We start from the raw sequence: 22491 nt of genomic DNA, 5'->3' as shown, positions 1-22491 counted from the left end.
AAAAGCCACATAATTAACTCAATGACAATACCTATCCATGATAAAAACTCAGCAAGCTATGAATAGAGGGGAAGTTAATCTGATAAAAAAAAAAATCTATGAAAAACCTACAGAAAAGATATTTAACAGTACAATAATGAATAAATTCCCCCTAAGAGTGGGAACAATACAAGGATGTCCATTCTCACCACTTCTATTCAACATTCTTCTGGAAGTCCTAACAGGTGTTATAATAAAGGTGGGGTGGGCGGGGAGATGGTTAATTTTATGTGTCAGCTTGGCTAGGCTATGTTTCCCAGATGTTTCACCAACTAGTCTAGCTGCTGTCATGGAGTAGTTACATGTGAATAAATCAGTTGGTCTTGGGTAGAGAACATTACCTTCCATAATGTAATCTAATGTAATTACTTTAGACGTTGTTGTTATTGCCGTCAAGTCTATTCTGACTCATGGTGACCCCATGCTCCATAGGGTTTTCAAGGCTGTGAGTTTTCAGAAGCAAATCATCAGGCCTGTCTTCCAAGATGCCTCTGGGTGGGTCTGAACTGCCAACCTTATGACTACTAGTCAAGCACTTAATACATGCACCACCCAGGGACGCTGCCTTATATGTAATGTAATGACCTTCTATAATGCAATCTAACATAATATAATCAATTGCCAAGTTGAGGTCATACAGTATAGAGTGGATCCTAAACCTAATCACTTCTGAGTTCTAAAAAGACCAGAACAGACACACACACACACACGGAAAGAAGAGGAAGACAGACAGATGCATCTGGAAGAATTTCTGGCAGCTACTAAAAGCTGAAACAGACAAGGAATGATCTCCCTCTAGTGTCATACCCTGAATTCAGACTTCTACCTTCTAAACTGTGAGAAAATAAACTTCTCTTCTTTAAAGCCATTCACATGTGGCACTAGAAAAACTAAGACAGGAGGCAAAAACAGAAAAAGGCTGTAAGGGTAGAAGTTAATCTCTCTATTCACAGATAATGTATAATAGGACAAATCTAAGGAAACTATAAAATTAGTAGAACTAACAAGTGAACTAACAAAACTAGTAAGTGCTATGTGACAGGATACATGGCCAATATAAAAAACTAACTGTATTTCTATATATAAGCAGCAAACAGCTCAAAAATTTAAAAAAATAGACTTTAAGCAAAGCCCACCACAAAGGATAAGGAAGGACACCATATAATGATTAAAGGGTCACTACACCAGGTGTACATAATCATAATAAATATATACGCACCCAATGACAGGGCTCCAAAATATATATAAGAAACTCTAACAGCATTGAAAAGAGAAATAGACAGCTCTACAATAATAGTAGGATAGGAGACCTTGTCACACCACTTTTGGTAAAGGACAGAACATCTAGTAAGAAATTCAATAAAGATTCAGAAGATCTAAATGCCACAAGCAACCAACTCGACCTTACAGACACATACAGAACACTTCATCCAACAGCAGCAAAGTATACATTATTTTCCACATGGAACATTCTCTAGAAAAGACCACATTTTAGATCACAAAGCAAGCCTCAACAAAATCACCACATATCAAAATAATAAAAAGCATCTTTTCTGATCTTAATGCCATAAAAGTAGAAATCAGTAACAGAATTAGCAAGGAAAAAAAATCAAATACATGGAAACTAAACACTTTGTTTATACACTACTGGGTAATAGAAGAAATCAAGAAAAAAATTAATTTAAAAATACATACAATCAAATGAGAATGAAAATACATCTTACCAAAACTTCTTGGACACAACAAAAGCAGTGCTCAGGGTCAATTTATACAGCAATAAACGCAAACATCAAAAATGAAGAAAGAGCCAAAATCAAAATACTGATCCTACAACTTGAACAAACAGAGAGCAGCCAAAGAAGCCCCCAGGCACCAGAAGAAAAAAAAAAAGAGTAGAGCAAAAATAAATGAAATAAAGAGGCAAAAAACAACAGAAAGAATCGAAATCAAAAGTTGGTAATCTTTGAGAAGATCAACAAAATCAACAAATCACTGGACAAACTGACAAAAGAAAAACAGGAGAGCAATCAAATAAACCCAGTAAGAAAGGAGACAGGTGATATCACAACCGACAGAACTGAAATAAAAAAGATCATACAGAATACTATGAAAAACCATACTCCAACAACTTTGAAAACTTAGAAGAAATGGGCAAATTTCTAGAAACACACTACCTACCTAAACTAGGAGACCCTGGTGGCATAGTGGTTAAGAGCTATGGCTACTAACCAAAAGGTCAGCAATTCAAATCCACCAGCTGCTCCTTGCAAACCCTACGGGGCAGTTCTACTCTGTCCTATAGGGTCACTATGAGTCGGAATCAACTTGACAGCAACAGATTTTTTTTTTTTTTTTAACCTCAACTAACACAAACTGGTAGAAAAATTAAACAGAGCCATAATAAAAGAAGACACTGAAGAGGCAACAAAAAAATTCCCAACAAAAAAAAACCCTCACCTGGCCAACTCTACCAAACTATCAGAGAAGAGCTCACACCAATACTACTCAAACTATTTCAGAGCATAGAAAAGAAAAGAATGCTCCCGAATTCATTCTATGAAGCCAGCATAACCCTGATACCAAAGCCAGGCAAAGACACCACAAAGAAAAGAGAAAACAAACAAAAAAACTACAGACCAGTCCCTCATGAATATAGACGCAAAAATTCTAAACAAAATTCTAGTCAAAAGAATTCAACAGCATATCAAAAAATAATATATCATGACCAAGTGGGATTCATACCAGGTATGCAAGGACGGTTCAAGATTAGAAAAATCAATCAATGTAATCCACCACATAAATAAAACAAAAGAAAAGAATCACATGATCATCTCAATCAAAAGAGAAAATGCATTTGACAAAGTCCAACACCCATTCCTGATAAAAACTCTCAGCAAAATAGGAATAGAAGGGAAATTCCTTGACATAATAAAGGGCATTTATACAAAACCAACAGCCAACATCATTCTCAATGGAGAGAGACTGAAAGTATTCCCCTTAAAAACTGGAACAACACAAGGACGCCCTTTATCACCACTCTTATTCAACATAGTGCTGGAAGTCCTAGCCAGAGCAATAAGGGAAGAAAAAGAAATAAAGCGCATCCAAATTGGTAACCAAAACCAAAACCAAAACCAAATCTGCTGCCTTGAGTTGGTTCTGATTCATAGTGACCCTACAGGACAGAGCAGAACTGCCCCATAGGGTTTCCAAGGAGTTGCTGGTATGTTCAAACAGCCAACCTTCTGGTTAGCAGCCAAGTTTTTAACCACTGTGCCGAAACGGCTCCTCAAAATTGGTATGGAAGAGGTTAAAAAAAAAAACTATACCTATTTTCAGATGATATGATCCTATACATAGAAAACCCCAAAGAATCCAGAAGAAGCTACAGGAACTAATAGAAGATTCAGCAAACTAGCAGGATACAAGATTAACATACAAAAATCAGCTGGATTCCTCTACACCAACAAAGAGAACATCGAAATGGAAATCAGCAAATCAGTACCATTTACAATAGCCCCCAAATAGATAAAATACTTAGGAATAAATCTAACCAGGGATGTAAAAGACCTATACAAAAAAAAAAAAAAAAACTACAAAACACTATCCCAAGAAACCAAGATACCAATGTAAATGGAAAAACATACCATGCTCATGGATAGAAAGACTCAACACTGTGAAAATGTCAATACTACCCAAAGCAATCTACACATAAATGCAATCCTAATTCAAATTCCAATAGTATTCTTTAATGAGATGGAGAAACAAATCACCGACTTTATATGGAAAGGAAAGAGGCCCCGGATAAGTAAAGCACTATTGAAGAACAACAACAAAGTGAGAGGTCTCACACTACCTATCTTAGAACCTATTATACAGCCATGGTAATCAAAACAGCCTGGTACTACTACAACAACAGATACATAGGCCAATGGAACAGAATTGAGAACCCAGATATAAATCCATCCATCTATGAGCAGCTGATATTTGACAAAGGCCCAAAGTACTTTAAATGGGGAAAAGACAGTCTCTTTAACAAATGGTGCTGGCATAACTGATGTCCATCTTTAAAAAAAAAATAAGATCCACACCTCACACCGTACACAAAAACTAACTCAAAATGGATCAAAGACTTAAAGATAAAACCTAAAACGATAAAGATCATGAAGAAAAACAGGGACAGTGCTAGAGGCCCTAGTACATGGTATAAATAGAATACAAACCATAACTAACAATGCACAAACACCAGAAGAGAAACTAGATAACTGGGAGTTCCTAAAAATTAAACACTTACGCTCATCAAAAGACTTCACCAAAAGAGTAACAAGAGAAACTACAGATGGGTAAAAAAATTTTTTGCTACAACATATTCAACAAGGGTCTACTCTCTAAAATCTACAAAATACTTCAACACCTCAACAACAGTCAAATAATCCAATTCAAAAATGGCAAAGGATATGTACAGACACTCCACCAAAGAAGACACTGAGGTGGCTAACAGACACATGAGGAAATGCTCGCAATCACCAGCCATTAGAGAAATGCAAATCAAAACTACAATGAGATACCATCTCACTCTGACAATACCAGCACTAATCAAAAAAACAGAAGATAACCAATGCTGGAGAGGTTGCGGGGAGACTAGAACCCTTATGCACTGCTGGTGAGAACGTAAAATGGTAAAACAACTATGGAAGACAATATGGCGCCTCCTTAAAAAGCTAGAAATAGAAATACCATACTGTCCAGCAATCCCACTCCTAGGAATATATCCTAGAGAAATAAAAGCCATTACAAGAATAGACACTTGCATATCCATGTTCATTGCAGCACTATTCACAACAGCAAAAAGATGGAAACAACTTAAGTGCTCATCAACAGATGAATGGATAAACAAATTATGGTACATACACACAATGGAATACTAAGCAATGATGAATCCTTGGAAACATCTCACAACATGGATTGATCTGGAGGGCATTATGCTGAATGAAATAAGTTAATCACAAAAGGACAAATATTGTATGAGACCACTATTATAAGAACTCAAGAAAAGGTGTACACACAGAAAATAACATTTTTTGATGGAGGAAGAGGGAGGGGAAATTACTAACTAGATGGTAGACAAGTGTCAACTTTGGTAAAGGGAAAGACAACACATAATATATGAGAAGTCAGCACAATCTGACCAAGGTGAAGTCACAGAAGTTTCCTAGACACATCTAAACACCTTAAAGGACCAAGTTACTGGGGCTAAGGGCTAGGGACTATGCTCTCGGGGGACATCTGGGTCAACTGGCATAACATAGTTCATAAAGAAAATGTTCTACATCCATCCTACTTTGGTGAGGAGCATCTGGGGTCTGAAAAGCTTGCGAGTGACTAAGATAAAAACTATTGGTTCCATCCCTTCCGGAGCAAAGAAGAATGAAGAAAACCAAAGACACAAGGAAAACATTAGCCCAAAGGACTAAAGGACCACGTGAACCACAGCCTCCTCCATCATGACCCCAGAAGAACTAGATGGTGCCTGGCTACCACCATTGACTACTCTGACAGGGATCACAACAAAGAGTCCCAGACAGAGCAGGAGAGAAAGTTGGAACAAAATTAAAATTCACAAAAAAAGACCAGTCTTACTGGTCTGACAGAGACTGGAGGAACCCCTGAGACTATGACCCCTGGACACTCTGCTAACTCAGAATTGAAACAACTCCTGAAGTCCACCTTTCAGACAAAGATTAGACAGGTCTATAAAACAAACAGTAACACATGTGAGGAATGTGCTTCTGAGTTCAGTCACGTTTATGAGACGAAATGGGCAACTCGTGCCCGAAAGCAAGGCAGGAAGGAACATAAACTGGATGAACGGACATGAGGAACCCAGGTGACACATTACAGGGATTGCAACCAACATCATAAAACAGTATATGTATAAATTTTTGAATGAGAAACTAACTTGAGCTGTAAATGCTGACCTAAAGCACCATAAAATTAAAAATAAATTTCATTAACAGCAGCATCAAAATAACAACATACGTATGCATAAATTTAACAAAAAAAAGTGCTAGATCTCTACAATGAAAGCTACAAAACACTGCTGAGACAAAGTCTAAATAGGTAGATAGATATAGCTTGGTCATGGACTGGAAGACTCGATATTATTAAGGTGACAATTCTCCCCCTAACTGATCTACTGATTTATCTCAATCCCAATCAAAATCTTAGCAAGTTTTTTTTCCTAGAAATTGACAACTTAACTCTAAAATGAATATGGAAATGCAAAGAACCTAGAATAGCTAAAACAATTTTGAAAAACAAACAAATGAGGATTTACATTATCTGATTCATGACTTATTATAAAAGTATAATAATCAGGGCAATGTAGTAATGGTGCAGGAAAGGTAAATACATCATTGGAACAAAGCTCTGATCTTCCAAAAAGGCACCAAGGCTTTACCGGAGATGGGAATTTTTTCAACAAACGGTACTAAAACAACTACACATAAGTGTGGAAAAAATGAACCACAAGCCCTACCTCACCCCACACACCAAAATTATTTCAAGATAGACCCCAAACTTTAAAAATTATAACACAATGTTAAAACTATAAGGCTTCTAGAAAAAAACAAAAACATAGAGTATCTTTGTATCTTGAGGTAGGCAAAAATTTCTCAGATAGGACCCAAAAGGTACTAAGCATGAAAAACTTTTTTGATATATTAGATCTGATTAAAAATTAAAACTTTGACTATCAAAAGGCAAGCTACAGTATGAGAGAAAATATTTGTAATATGTATACTTGACAAAACAATTTCTGCCAGAATACATCAAGATCTCCTAAAAATCAAAAACAAAAAGACAACCCAAATGTTTTTAAATGTGCAAAAGACATGAACATCATACCACAAAGACATACAAATGGCCAATAAGCACACAAAAAGGTGTTAACATTAGTACTCATGAAATTCGAGTTAAAATCATAATGAGATAGCATTTCACATCCAATTGAATGGTTAAAATTAAAAAGACTGACAAAACTAAACGCTGACAAGAATGTAGAACAACTGGAACTCTTATATACTAAGAGTATGTAAAATGGCACAATCACTCTGAAAAACAGTTTGGCAGTTTTTATGAAGTTAAACACATACTCATCATACCAACTAGCAATTCCACTCCTGGATATTTATCCAAAAGAAATGACAACCTATGTCCACAGAAAGACTCAGACACAAAATTTCATAGGAGCAACATTTATAATAGCCAAAAAAAAAAAAAAAAAAAAAAAAAATGTCCATCAACAGGAGAATGGATACACAAGCTGTGGTATTTTCATATAATGAAATACTACTCAACTATAAAAAAGAACAAACTACCAGTACATGCATCCACATGGATGAATCTCAAAAATACTACTAAGCAAAAATCAGACAAAAATGAGTACATGTTGTATTACTCCTTTATATGAACTTCAAGAACAGGCAAAAGTAATCTATAGTGGTAAAAACTGCTACAAAATGAAAATGTAGTTGGCGGGTAGAGATTGATTACGACACGCCACAAGGGAAGTTTGTCGGTGATGAAAATGTTCTATATTTTGATTGGCGTTTTGGTTTCATAAGTCTATACATTTATCAAAAACCAATTGATTTTTACTCAAGATCTGTGCATTTCATTATATGTAAATTTAATTTCAATAAAAAAAGTTCTTTAAAATAAAAAGTTATCAAATGAATTCAGCGAAGTGGCAGGATACAAGGTCAACACACAAGTATCAGTTGGGTTTCTATACATCAGCAATGAGCAAGTGGAAAAGGAAATTAAGGAAACATTACCATTTACAATAGCATGTAAAAGAATAAAGTATCCAGGAATAAATTTAACCATAAAGGTGAAAGACCTGTACACAGAAAACCAGAAGACATTACTAAAATAAAGAAGACCTAAATAAATGGAAGGACACTCCACGTTCGTGGACTGGAAGGCTTAATACAGCTGTCAACAGTACCCAAAGCAATCTATAAATTCAATGCAATCTTAATCAAAACCTCAATAGCCTTCTTGACAGAAACAGAAAAGCCAATCTCTAAATTTACATGGAAGGGCAAGGGACCCTGAAGAGCTAAAGCAATCTTGAAGAAGAAGAATAAAGTAGGAGGACTCATACTTCCTGATTCCAAAACATACTATAAGCTACAGTAATTAAAACAGCCTGGTACTGGCATAATAATAGACATGTGGACCAATGGAATGATCTATGGTCAAATGATTTTTGACCAGGGTGTTAAGTCTATTCAACGGGGAAGGAAAAGTTCTTCAATAAATGGTGCTGGGAAAATTAGATTTCCACATGCAGAAGAATGAATCAGGATCCATGCTTCATACTATATACAAAAACCAATTCAAAATGGATCACAGGCCTAAATGTGAAACCTAAAACAAAAAAATTCACAGAGAAAATATAGGGCATCGCTACGGGGCCTAGCTTTTAACTGTGTATTATTGGATATGACAACAAAAGCACACGCATCAAAAACCAAAATAGACAAATGAGACCTCATAAAAATTACTTTCGTACATTAAAGGACTTCTATCAAAAAAGTGAAAAGACAACCTACAGACTGGGAGAAAATTTTGGGGAACCATATATCTGATAAGGGTCTAATATACAAAATATATATTAAAAAAAAAAACACAAAAACTTCTACAACAAAAAGACAAACAACCCAATCAAAAAATGGGCAAAGGACTTAAACAAGACATTTCACCAAAGAAGATATTCAAATGGCCAACAAGCATATGAAAAGATGCTCAACATCATTAGCCATTAGGGAGATGCAAATTAAACCACGATGAGATACCAACTCACCCCTGTTAGAATGCCAATGATCCAAAAAATGAAAAACAATAGGTTTTGGTGAAGTTGTGGGGAAACTAGAACCCTCATCCATTGCTGATGGAAATGTAAAATGGTACAGCCACTATAGAAAACAGTTTGTCAGTTTCTCAAAAAGTCGAACACAGAACTACCATATGACCCAGCAATCCCAAGCCTAGGTATATACGCAGAGGTGAAGGCAAGAAGGCAAACAGAAACCTGTATACCAATGTTCACTGAAGCACTTTTCACAGTAGCCAAAAGGTAGAAACACCTGAAATGTCCATCAGTAGATGAATGGACAAACAAAATGCGGTATATACACACAACGGAGTTCTACTCATCCATAAAGAAAAATGAAGTCCTGATGCATGCCACAACATGGATGAACCCTGAAAAACATCATGCCAAATGAGATCAGTCAGCCGCAAAAGGACATATACTGAATGATCTCACTTATGTGAAATAAGCAAATATATAGAAACCAAAGATTACCAGTGGTTTTACCAGGGATGAGAAAAAGGGTGGGAAGAATTTTTGCTTAGGAGGCACTGAGTTTATGTTAATGGTGGTGGAATGATTTGGAATAGATAGCGAGAATGGCTGCACAACTTCAAGAATGTGATAAGTATCACTGAATTGTATATGCAGCAATTGTTAAGTGGGCATATCCTTTGTTATGTATATTTTAACCACAATAAAAAATTAATAACAGAAAGAGAAATAAAAAGCAGCTCATTACTCACAGCCATATCTCATCTCACTATTTACAACCATATCTCATACACTTATGCTGAAGATAGGGGTCAAGATCAGTAAGGTTTTAGCTAACAAGTTAAATATGGGCTCTTACCTTGCAAATCCTTGTGGCAGTTCTCCAAGGCCATAAAGTGGATAAAGGTATGGGCTTTTGCCATATCTTGCCAAAGACTCACTGTAAAGTTTAATCCTATTAATAGTTTCACAACATGATTGATCTAAATAACTGGAGAAAAGTAAATGAATATTAGAAAAGATTTTTATTTTAATTCTTGGTTTTCAATTTAAAAATCTTTTTTTCTGAAGTGATTTAAATCCACTACCTAACATACTTCACTTAAAAGGTTCTAACACTAATTTGCAGCTAGATCCTCTTCTTTCACAGTATAACATGGTTATGTTCATTTTGTTAGAATTTTCTGTTTGGAGAATTGGGAAATTCCGTAAAAGAGTTCCAAGAAAAATACAAATCTAAAAACCAAAAAACTTACTCATCAGTTCTGTAAAGTGCAAGGGCATGACCAGTAAAATCTATAACGTCTTGGCCCAAGTCAAATTTCTTATACACATCTCGCATTGTAGTCTTCTTAGGATCAATGCCCTCAAAAGTTCTAGGATCTTTTTCATCGAAGTTGGCAACGTACACTAGGAATTTTCGGAAACGACGTTTTTCAAACAGCCCCATTAAGCCTAAAAAAGAATTTTTTAAAAAGCACACAATCACAATAGGATACTGAGTAAAAGGGAATATATGAGAGGAAATTTTAAATGGGCCATGTTATTAACTGGGGCTCTTCTAGCTCATTGTGCAATATAAGATAAGTGAGTTTGGATGACAAAGCCCCCAGTTTCACAATGGTTTTTAAAATAAGCTGACATAATTACAACAGGTCAGTTATAAAGTCTTCAATTTTAAAACACAATCACAAGTAATTATAATCAGTACTTAATTAAATGTAATATAATTCTAATTACATCTTTTATTAAGTACAAGGTAAATAAGGACTCTGAAAAAATATCATCCATGAAGGTATCCATCTGTATGTTCTTCCCTTGACAATGCTGATCTATACTCAGCCAATTGCCTAAAATTCTTCCCTTTCCTTTTCTATATGCTCAGATATACTCTGGCACTTAATAGAAAAGAAGCTTAGATTCCAAGAAAACACTGACATCAGTGAAATTTAGATGTTGATTATGCTGCTAGTTTAATGAAGTCCCAGATAATACACTTCACTGCTTTTATTATATTAAAAAGCAGATGAGGAGACAGTTAACAAACTACCACTTTAAAAATCTTAAGCTCTTCGAACTAGTCAGTATTCATACTAGTAGTACATAGATGGTAAAAAGACAAGTGGCCAATGGGAAAAGATAGTTTTGTTTTTACCTCCTTACTTTCTCTTTCCTAAACTGTACAGCTACTTTAAAAACAACCATAGCTTTAAAAATACAAAAACTTTCACTTTTTCAATCTGTTGATAATTTAATGTTTTGATATTTTTAATATTATTTCTGCCAAGACTATTTTATAGTTGAAACTAATAAAACTTAAAACAATTATGAGGCTATTAACAACAGCTGACTACATTTTTTTTAATTAAGATTTATAACCCTAAAAAAATGGACTGAATATACACACAGGAAAGGCATAAGGCTAAAAAGAAATACTCCATTACCTTATCAGCACTATACCTAAGACTCAAGTTGAGCTGTCAGGGATAGGAATAAGACAGCCAAAAGGAAACATAAGACACTATTTCAAATGTACTTGTAACTCATGTATACTCTGGTGGACACTGCCTGTTGGGACAGAAAGCTACTACCAATAGTTCATTTTGGAGTATCTCATAACTTATTTTAATTAATCAAAATAAAACCCTATTTATTGTTTTTTGTTTTTGTTTTAATCCCCTTCTTTCTTTCCTCTTCTTCCTTCACCTAATCCTTAAGCCTGATAGTAACAGATATCAGCCCTACTTCTATTCTACAGCATAGTAAAGATGCTCTAGCTGCTTCTTTACCCCTTATTTTTATGTTGCTATACATGGCACCAAGCTACTGGTCTCAATTACCAGCTGATACAGCATCAGAACCAGATACCACTGCTGTTACATTTTAGAGATGCAGTGCTCATTCTGAAAAAGTCATAATCGAAAAGGTTCAAATAGTAATTTGTTGCCTACTGCATAATTTTTATATGAGGACTCCCCTAATTATCCTATTTAAAACTGTATTCCCCTAACCCCTTCCCATTTTTTCTTTCTTCATAGAGAAAGAAAAAAGAAAAGATATGATGTCATATCACCTCTGACATATTTTTCCTCATTTGTTTATTGTTGGTCTCCCACTAACGTAAGCTCTATAAGGAAAAGAATTTTTAGTTCTCTTTTTTCCCTCTGTTGAATCTTTCCCAGCCCCAAACCTAGAAGAGTATCTGGAACATAGCAAGTGCTCAATACATCCTTAATCCATGAATTAACATATAATGGGAGTGAATATAAAAGAAGGTGACTTATTTATATACTGGATATATGGTACATAAAGAATATCCACATATATGATAAAAGATTTAGGAAAAACCACTTTTTCAGGATTACTCTAGTCTGAGTAGTTGTCTTAATTACATCTCAAATGCTGTTTTACTTTTCTTCATTCACTTACACACTGAGGTTTATTTATTAAAATATACAGCTTAGGTCAAGATTTCTAAAACATGAAAAGCTACAGAATACAGAGCAGATTCAAAAAGAGACCAGATAAAAGCTTTCCCATTAGCTAACAGGTATACAATTTGACCACAGACTACTGGAAAAAAAAAATCAGAGCTGAATTAGTGTCCTAAGAACACTAGTAAGATATGGTGCACAAAATACACAGGTAGTCCCCAACTTAACGAAGTATTCCAGTTACGACGACCACACTTATGACCATCTTTTTTTATTTTTTTGTACATCTTATCATTAATAATATATGCTACATACAATGATGTAGCAGGTAATTTGCTGATGTTATCAATCTCATGTCAAACCTCAAAGACAAATAAAGATCAGATTTATAAAGATACTGACAATAAAAGGCAATAATAATGAAAACTTTAAAAAAAAAAAAAAAAGAGGTATTTGACTTATGTCAGAACCGACTTACGACAGAGTCAATGGAACAGAATCCCGTCGTAAGTGAGGCACTACCTGTATTTTTAAAGGTAGACCTAAATGACTTAACTCCAGATGATTAGCAACTGGGTGTTGCACCAGTCATACCTACTTCATAGTGCCAATTCACTTGTTTTGTGGTATCAAAAATGGTTTGCTCTGGAAGCAACCAAGATGTCCTTCAATACGTGAGTGGATGGATAAGCAAACTATGGTATAAGTCCACACAACAGAGTAGATTTTTTTTTAAAAGTGATTTGATGATATCAAAGGTGCTAACATTCCAGACAAATAGATACCTCACAGCAGTAGAATAAACATACAAGCTAAAGATTTAAGATAGATTTTGCTGGGAACATTTCAAAGGTATTCACAAAACCTTCTCAAGACATTTCTGGACATAGTTATCTGTGTTCAACATTACTCTACAGGTCAAATATATTTTTCATTGATTTGACTACCTCAGTTTGGCTAATCAACAAATATTTATTGGAACCTTGAGGTTTTAGTTGACCTCAGGAACTACCAAAAAACCAACAATATATATTTCCTAAAAAAGCCAATACAGATTTAGGCTACATCAATGAAAATATACTGTTCTAGAAAAGTAACAGTCTCACGGACATTGACTTCGCAGAAAACATTTGGAGTATGGTGTCCAGTGTGGCTGTCATATTATATATAGGATCTTGGCACATCAGAGAATTTCCAAAGAAGACTGGCCAAGAGATTCAGATAACATAATACATGACAAATAGCTGAGGGATCTAGAAATGTTGGCATGAAGAAGAAAAAGAGTTAGAGGGTGTGTGATAGTTGTTAAAGATCTAAAAAGCTGCCTACACTACTGTATGACAGTAAGAATGTGGAGTTCTAGAGTCAGATAAACCTGGCTTCAATCCAGTTCTATCAGTCACTAGTGATGCTACTTTTGGCTTTTCCTTCACACTCATATACCTCAGTTTTCCCATCTCTAAAATGAAGATAATAATAGCACCCACCTCACAGGGCTGTAGCAAAGTACTATCTAAAATACAGTTAGACAATACACATATAGTACTTAGTATATATTTGCCTGGAACATAAATGCTCAAAAAAAAAAAAAAAAGTTGGCTATTATTAAAATTAACAAATAACCTGTTTTTATCCATTCTTCTCTTAAACTTCTCCACCTTTATACCTTTCCTTGTCCCATTCCTTCATTCTGTCTAGAATTTTCTTGCCTACTTTTAAATCCTATCTATTAACTTAAAAACAGCTGCTGATCAGGCAGTAATTTGGTTAAAATTCATAAAACTATATACTAAAAAGGGTGAATTTTCCTGCAGGTGAATTATACCTCAAAAAACCTAACTTTATACACATAAACACATTTGCTTATTTTTACAAAAGGGAACATAAAAAAGATAAACCTGAAACAAATGAAAATGGGTATCTACCGGGTAGAAAAAATGGAGTGGGAAAGACGGAGATGAGACGCTGAGTATACTTTTTTATATCACTCTGAATTTCCAGCCATATAAATGTTTTACATATTTGAAAAAATTAAAGAGGGAAAAATAAAATTCTGCCAAAAGTCCTCAAATTTTTATTAAATGAAGGAAGGAGTTGAAGCTATTAATATAGATAAGAGCTCCAAGAGTAAACAACAAAAATTTAAAAATACTAAAACACAAACTTTGTTAAAAAGGATTCTATTCCAACTTTTGAATTCCTATTTCTATGAAAATTATTTAGACTGAATTTATACTGTCACTTAAAAGACTTAAAATAATTTCTAATCTATGATTACATCATTAACTAGCTCCAACTTAATCAGGAACCATTCCTTTCCTTCCCTAATTGTCATTTCTAACCAAGTCACAATTCTTATTGGTATTTATTTTCTGAATAGCATCTTTCAACATTGTTTGCACAATATTTTCTTCCCTAATAACAAGAAGTAAATAAATGAAGTTAGAGAAACTGCCAAAATAATTCAAAATGAGCTTACAAGTAAGAAAACTTTCAAAACTAATGCCAACATAATTAGTAGAGAATTTAAAGGCACTTTTCCTATCATCCCAATCTAAGTCTTTCCCTCCTCTAAACTCCTAGAGCACTTACAATCTGTAAAACTCCTCTACCTTTTCATTACACACATTTATCCTGCTTCAAACTGCTCTTCACAATGACTAAAACACCTTGAAGGATGGAAGGTCTTTTCTAGGGGTATTTGCTATTTAAAAGAGATACCAGAGATAATGGTTAACCTGGAATCTCCAATGAGCCAGTACAGGAAGTAACTTTGGGTAGAGAATAAAATCACTTCATACTCATGGGGAATTCCTAAAAACAGAAATGTTGGTGAATGACAACAGCAACAACTAAAAGATGAGCATCACCAGAATGGAGTTCTTTTCTTTTTTGGTGGATTGGATAATATAAGGTAGGGATCAGCTTAATAAAATGGTTAAGCATAGAACCGGGGCTTCAATTCCAATCCTGACAGTACCTATGTGATTTCAAGCCCGAGTTTCTCACCTATAAAATGAATGTCTTATAGAGATGTTTCAAAAGTTAAATAAGAAAGAAAATGGATGTGAAGTGTTTTGTGCACAGCCTAGCAATAGAAAAGATTCAAAAAATGATAGCTATTATGAATTATTATGGAAAGGGCACTACTAGATCAAACGGTTTCAGACCTACCAGCAACAAGCTGCTACTTATTTACAAATAGTCAAACTCTAAGCTTCACAAGGGTAGGAATTTTTTATAATATTTCATTCACTAATACATCCCACTGTCTAAAACAGTGACTGACACATAACAGACATTCAATAAATATCTGCTGACTGGATGGATGGATGGATGGACAGGTGGCTTACTAAAAAAACTAAAACCGTTTCCGTTGAGTCGATTTCGACTCAAAGCGACCCTATAAGACAGAGTTGGTGTCCAGCAAGTGGCTGATGGAATCGAACCACCAACTTTTTGGTTAGCAGTCAAGCTCTTAACCACTACACCACTAGGGCTCCACAGATGGCTTCAAAAAAAAAAAAATCAAACCCACTGCCGTCGAGACAATTTTGACTCATAGCACCCCACAGGACAGAGTAGAACTGTCCCATACGATTCCCAAGGAGTGCCTGGTGGATTCAAACTGCCGACCTTTTGGTTAGCAGCCGCAGTTCTTAACCACTACGCCACCAGGGATTCCTACAGATGGCTTAGGGGGTATTACATTTTATCTCTAAGATTCTTTTCCATTATAAAATCTTATTCTGAGAAAACAAAATAAAATCACTTACTAGATGCCAGGGCTTCTGCTTCAGTGGAAGGAACTTTGTAGATTTTTCCTCCCTTATAGACAAAGCTCCCTTCAGTTACTTTGAAATCCAAGTAGCGAGTTACCTCTGTATAAAGCAGCATCTTAACCAGCTGACCTATAAGAATCACATAATTCAAACTATAACTTAAATGTTACTACCTTTAAAAATTAGCAGAAATAAAAGCACATTTACGAATATGGCTACCCAATTTTTTCTTAACATTTTCTAATAACGCCTATTAAAAAAAAAAAACTCCAAAGCCATATCTTAAATGGTACAACCAGAATGCATACCTATTGCTTAGTATAGTAAAAAGTGGTTTTTTTTTTTTAACATTACAACTTCAAGGTTAATAACTATATCAACTGGCCTTCATAAAAGCTATAAACTATCAGAGGTCTGAGGTTTAGAATTGTAGTTATTATTACAAATGCATTTGGGTTTCTTTACAGTTCTTATATTTTAAAGAGTGGTACCTCATAGGTGAAATTTTTTAGAAATCTATGCTTTTCAGTTTCTACTCAATCTACATTTATTAAAGTGAGCATTAACTTCAGATAAAGAAAGAGCCAGGCTTACAATTAGAAATATTACCTGCCTAAAAGTCAAAGAAATTTTGGTATACCAAAACTAACAAAGTTGTTTGAAACACCAACAAAATTATTTAAAGCTTATTTGAAAAAATAAACACACCAGGGTGGCCAAATTTTTTTTTGTTTTTTGTTTGTTTGTTGAGAACAAGAAATAAATAATGTGGAGAGCTTTATGCAGCCAGACATTAAAGCATATTGTACAATTACAATAATTGATGTGATGCTGGCACAGAAATAGAAAACAAATTAGTGGAAAATAATACAGAGACCTCATGTATAAAAATTTAATATATGATAAAAGTTCAAACTAAAATGGAAAAGACTGTTGAGGGACAACTGACTAGCCAGGTTTTGAAAACATAAATGTCAGCCAATAGGAAAATAAAACAGATCAATTTATTTGTATGGTAAAATAGGTTAATATATGTATAAAACCATCGGAAGTGAGTATTTGTACTTTTATAACCTTGAGGTGGGGAGAAAATTTCTCTAAATCAAAAACAATTAAAAAAAAAAAAAGGATCAACCAATATGACCATGTGAAAATAAAAAGCCTTTGTTTAAGAAAAAAAATAACAAAACAGCACTGTAAGACAAATCACAAACTGGAAAAGATATTTTCAACACATGTGAAAAGGGTTAATATCCTTAATCTATAAGAGCGCTTTCAAATCAATATGGAAAAAATACAAAAACTACAATAGAAAAATGTGTAAAGTACAAGAACGGCCAACTCAGTAAAAAATATAAAAGTCAAACATCTGGACATCACTTCGTCCTCAAACAAATAGAAATAATACAAAAAAATAACAATGTTATGCCTTTCAGTGACAAAAATTAAAAAGAATAATACCCAGAATTAGTAAAGATATCCGGAAAGGGGTAGTGTAAAGATAGTCTACTGGTGAAAGTACAATTTGGTGATAGTAATTACTGACAGTCTACTGGTGCAAGTAAAATTTGGCAATATAAAGCAAAAAGCCTTAAAAAAAAAAAAAATCTGTTGCCTTTATCCCCATATTATACTTCTAGGAGTATACAAAGAAGTGTATCACCAACACACAGAAACACACACACACTTTCTCGCAGATGTTCACAAAATATTGGCTAAAAAAAAAAAAATCCAACATGTTAACTGGGCAGAAAAAGAAATTTGCAATATATGGCTTGGCAGGTTACACACCAAAATGTTAACTGTGATTAAATCCAGATGATAAGATTGTGATAATGTAAATTTTATTTCCTTTCTATTTATCTGTTTTCTAATTTTAATAAAATAATTATATTACATAATCAAAAATATGTGTTTACCATTTACATCAAAAAAATTAGTCAATTTTAAATTAAAAGAAAAACTCAAACGTAAGATTTCCTTCTATTAAAACAAACTATAGAATACAAACTTAAAACCAAGGAAAGGATGGTACACTCTTTATTTCATGGGATACAAACAGACTTATAACCAACAAAGTAGGTACTAATACTACAGTAATTTTTTAAAAAATACAGCTCCTCACATTAAAAAATAGAGCAAAAATCCTGACAGGGAACACAACAGAGAGTCCCTGATGGAGCAGGAGAAAAGTGGGGTGCAGTGCAGAACTCAAATTTTAGTAAAAAGACCAGACTTAATGGTTTGACTGAGACTGGAGGTACCCCAGAGAGCATGGCCCCCGGACTCTCTGTCAACCCAGAACTAAAACCATTCCCATGACCAACTCTTCAGACAAAGATTAGACTGGACTATGGGACATAAAGTGATGCTCATAAAGAGTGTGCTTCTTAGCTCAAGTAGATACATGAGACCAGATGGGCAGCTCCTGTCCAGAGGTGAGGTGAGAAGGCAGAGAGGGTCAGGAGTTGGTTGAATGGACATGAGAAATCTGGGGTGGAAAGGAGGAGTGTACTGTCACAGTTAGGGTCACATAACAATGTATGTATAAATTTTTGTATGAGAGACTAACTTGAATTGTAAACTTTCACTCAAATTATAACACTTAAAAAAAAAAAAAGAATCTTTATACATATGCTGGGTGCTGGAGACACAAAGATAAATAAGCATATCTCTGTACTTGAAATATATAGAATCTAATGGAAAACAAAAACTCACACTAATCATTGATATACAACCTGATATAACCCACTGAGGTAAGAAAAATCTAGAAAATTTCACATTTGCCCAAAATTAGCTGTCCTCAAAATGAACAGAATCCTAGATCTAAGATATCCCCAGTGGTATTTTTTTCTCCTTCTATAACCAAATATTTTCCTGGGAAAAAAGTATTTGGGTAACAGAAGGGTTGCTTACAGGAAAGGATGACTTAACCAACTTTCGCTTTTCCAGTTGTATCAGACCATCCAGTAAACACCCGTTAGGACCGATTCAAGGCAGCAAAGTAGGAATAAATAAAATCATAGTGAAAAAGATCAATGCTGCAGATCCCTGAATCTTAAACAGGGAAGTCATTAAGCCTCTGAAAGACAGAAAACTCCAAGCAATTCAAAACCTCACAACAGAGAAAGAAATCCACTGAGATGCTACTGTTAACATGACTTTAACAAGGGGTTGTGACAAGGGAGGAAAATCACTCAAAATCAAAGGTGTATATATGTAGAAAAAGAAGACTGCTAAGAGGGCAAGAAGGAAGAGGGACTGCAGTGTCCTGAGAGGAAAAGGTTTGCATTAGACAATATGCAAGTCAACAAGAATAGAATTAAGAGAAAGCAATACTCAAGTCTGTTATGAGAGACTAAAAAAAAAAAGCCAGGCATGGAAAAAGTGAAAACAAGAAAACCTATGACAGTGCTGGACTGAGATAAGAATAAACCAGGGGAATGAGGTAGAGAACGATGCTCTCATTTTCCCAGAAGCATTATCATTCTTCCCTCAACATGGAAATTAGAGCATGTATTTTTTTGGGGAAAAAAAGGGCAAAAAAATTAATACAAAAAAATTATTTTTAAAAATCTACAATCAACTTCTGGCAACACGGCGCTCTAGGCAGAAGCACCACGCCGTCCATCCAAAGCAAAGATCAGAAAAACTAAGCCAAACAGAGAAAACAGCAATCCTGAAATCCTAAACATCAAATGTAGAGATAAAGAACTCAGTCAAGCACCAAATGGAGTAAGAAACTGACAGAGAAGAGTGAGCGAGGAGACATACATGGAGAGGTCCCCTATCAGCTAATGCAGCACGGATCTGCCATCTTCCACTCCTATCAGAAACCAGCCAACAGGGGTATGAGAAACCAGCTTCATGGAGCTTCCAGCAGGAGACAGAACAACTGGTTACTGGCGATATACACTTTCACACCCCCCACTTGGCCTCCTCTGCTTGCCACAGCCACAGTCTCTTGGCCAGGAAGCACTGGCTGCTTGGATTCCACCCGACTGCACTGGCCGACTCCCTGAGTGCCATTTGTTGGCTGTTGGAGTTGCTTTTCTCCGCTTCTTTTGATTTCTTCCTTACCTCTCACCACCTCCTTTTGCTCTAATACCTGGCTCCATGCACCATCTTTGCTTCTTCCGGAGGGGCTGTGGAGCTCCGTTCGAGCGTGGAACTGCTTCCCAGTCCGTGCTGCCATGCTGGCAGGATCCCGGGGCTCTGTTTTGTTTGTTTGTTTTCAACTGTTTGTTTGTTTTCTTTTTCTTTTCTCGAGTTAGGAGCCCGTTCTGGCCGGGCTTGGGACCTACCCCCTCAGCTTGCACAGAGGGATCCCTGAGGGCATTTCTTTTTTTTTTTTGCGATTTTTCTTGTTGTTTTTATAATTTGTTTTGTTTTCTTTTACCTCTTTTTCCCTTTTTGTCTCTCTTCATTACTCAGTTTCTCGTCTCTCTATACCTTCCTTTTCTTCCTGTCCCCTGGATACCTGGCACTGAATACCTCTAAGCGTCCTAGCCAGGCTGTACTTCAACACCTGGGAACAACTTCCCCAGACCTCGTAGCCGTACCGGTGGGATCCCTGGGAGCTTTGCTGCTCTTTTTCTCTTTCTAATTTTTGTTTATTCATTCTTTTCTTTTTTCTCTTCTTCGTCCCTTTTTTGCTTTTCTCCATTTCATAGTTTTTCATCTCTCCACTCCAACGGCAAGCTCCCCTAGCACTTTTTTGTTTGTATGTTTTTGGCTCCTGTTCCACCCTCCTCTCTCCCATACCCATCTTAGCTCCACACATCACAATCTCCCCCCTCCATCCTGCCTACTTGCACCGTGCACTTAACATCACACCACCAAGCAGCAAAGGCACGGCCTACCAGAACCTACCCTGCACTGATTAGCGACCCGCCCTGGTGGCTGAAGTAAGTGCCAAAAACAATCTATCCCAGCAACTCCTCTTCAGCTAGACCCGCTATACCATATATGAGTGACTGACCCTGCCAATTGGAGAAGGAGGCAAAAAGTATCGTGCCCACAGACGAGCAAACACAAAGAACACAGAGCCTGCCTACTCACACATAGCCAAATTAAAAAAAAAAAAAACAGGATGAAACAAACAAACCTACAATCAATAAATGAGAAAAATAACTACTGAATGCCCCGAAAACAGCACACAATATCAAAACATTTACAAAAACAGGACAGGATGGTTCCAGTAGGCGTCCAAAATAAAACACCAGATGACATTCCGGTATTAGAAAAGGCACTAGAACTACCTGATAGGGAATTCAAATCTCTAATACTCAGAATTATCCAAGGGTTGAAGCAAAAAGCAGACAAAAATGAGGAAAAAACAGATTCATGGAAAACGCAGACAAATTCATGGAAAATACAGACAAAGAAAATGGAAGAATTCAGGAAAATAATGCAGGAACAAAATGCAAAAATAAATTCACAACTAGAAATTATACAAAAACAATTAGAAATCCAAAAGATAAACAACAAGATTTCAGAAAAGGACAGTGTCATAGAAGCGCTGAGGAAGAGATTTGAAACGGTGGAAGACAGGATCAGTGGAATTGAAGCAAACACTTAGATACAACTCTGTTTGAGGAAAAATCAGAAAAAAGAACAAAGAAAAATGAAGAGACCCTGAGAATTATGTGGGATACAATCAAAAGCAAAACTCTGCGAGTGATCGGAGTTCCAGAACAGGGAGAGAGAACAGAAGACACAGAGAGGATCGCTGAAGAACTGCTGACAGAAGACTTCCCCAATATCATGAAAGATGAAAACCTGACCAACAAGCTCAACGAACCCCATATAGGACAGTCCCCAAAAGAAAATCACCAAGGCATATCATAATCACTCTCACTAAAACCAAAGACAAACAAAGAATCCTGAGAGCAGCTCAAGAAAAACAAAAAGTCACATAACAGAGGAGAAACAATAAGACTAAGTTCGGCTTATTCAGCAGAAATCATGCAGGCAAGAAGGCAATGGGATGACATATATAAAACCTTGAAAGAAAAAAACTGCCAGCCAAGAATAATATACCCCGCAAAACTCTCGTTCAAATATGATGGTGACTACATAAATGGAAAAACATACCATGCTTATGGATAGGTAGACTCAACATTGTGAAAATGACAATTCTACCCAAAGCAATTTACAGATACAACACAATCCCAATCCAAATACCAACAACATTCTTCAAAGAGGTGGAAAAACTAATCATTAACTTTATATGGAAAGGGAAGAAGCCCCGAATAAGTAAAGCACTATTGAAGAAGAAAAAGGTTGTAGGACTCACACTACGTGACCACAGAACCTACTATATAACTGCGGTAGTCAAAACAGCCTGGTACTGGCACAA

At 35.6% G+C, this 22491-nt stretch overlaps 1 protein-coding gene across 1 annotated transcript in view; it reads right to left on the bottom strand.

Moving 5' to 3' along the window:
- The window catches only part of GDI2 (GDP dissociation inhibitor 2), a 56606-nt gene that overhangs the window by 8140 nt on the left and 25975 nt on the right, over nt 1-22491 (bottom strand). Inside the window, exons 4-6 of the mRNA XM_004379717.2 lie at nt 16125-16259; nt 10171-10369; nt 9774-9905 (exon numbers count right to left, since the gene is read on the bottom strand). Of these exons, the coding sequence (XP_004379774.1) occupies nt 9774-9905; nt 10171-10369; nt 16125-16259 (466 nt within the window). The remainder of the gene's footprint in view (nt 1-9773; nt 9906-10170; nt 10370-16124; nt 16260-22491) is intronic.

This window comes from Trichechus manatus, unplaced genomic scaffold, assembly GCF_000243295.1.
Source record: "Trichechus manatus latirostris isolate Lorelei unplaced genomic scaffold, TriManLat1.0 scaffold00067, whole genome shotgun sequence".
NCBI lineage: Eukaryota > Metazoa > Chordata > Mammalia > Sirenia > Trichechidae > Trichechus > Trichechus manatus.
This window is presented reverse-complemented; position numbering and strand designations above follow the sequence as displayed.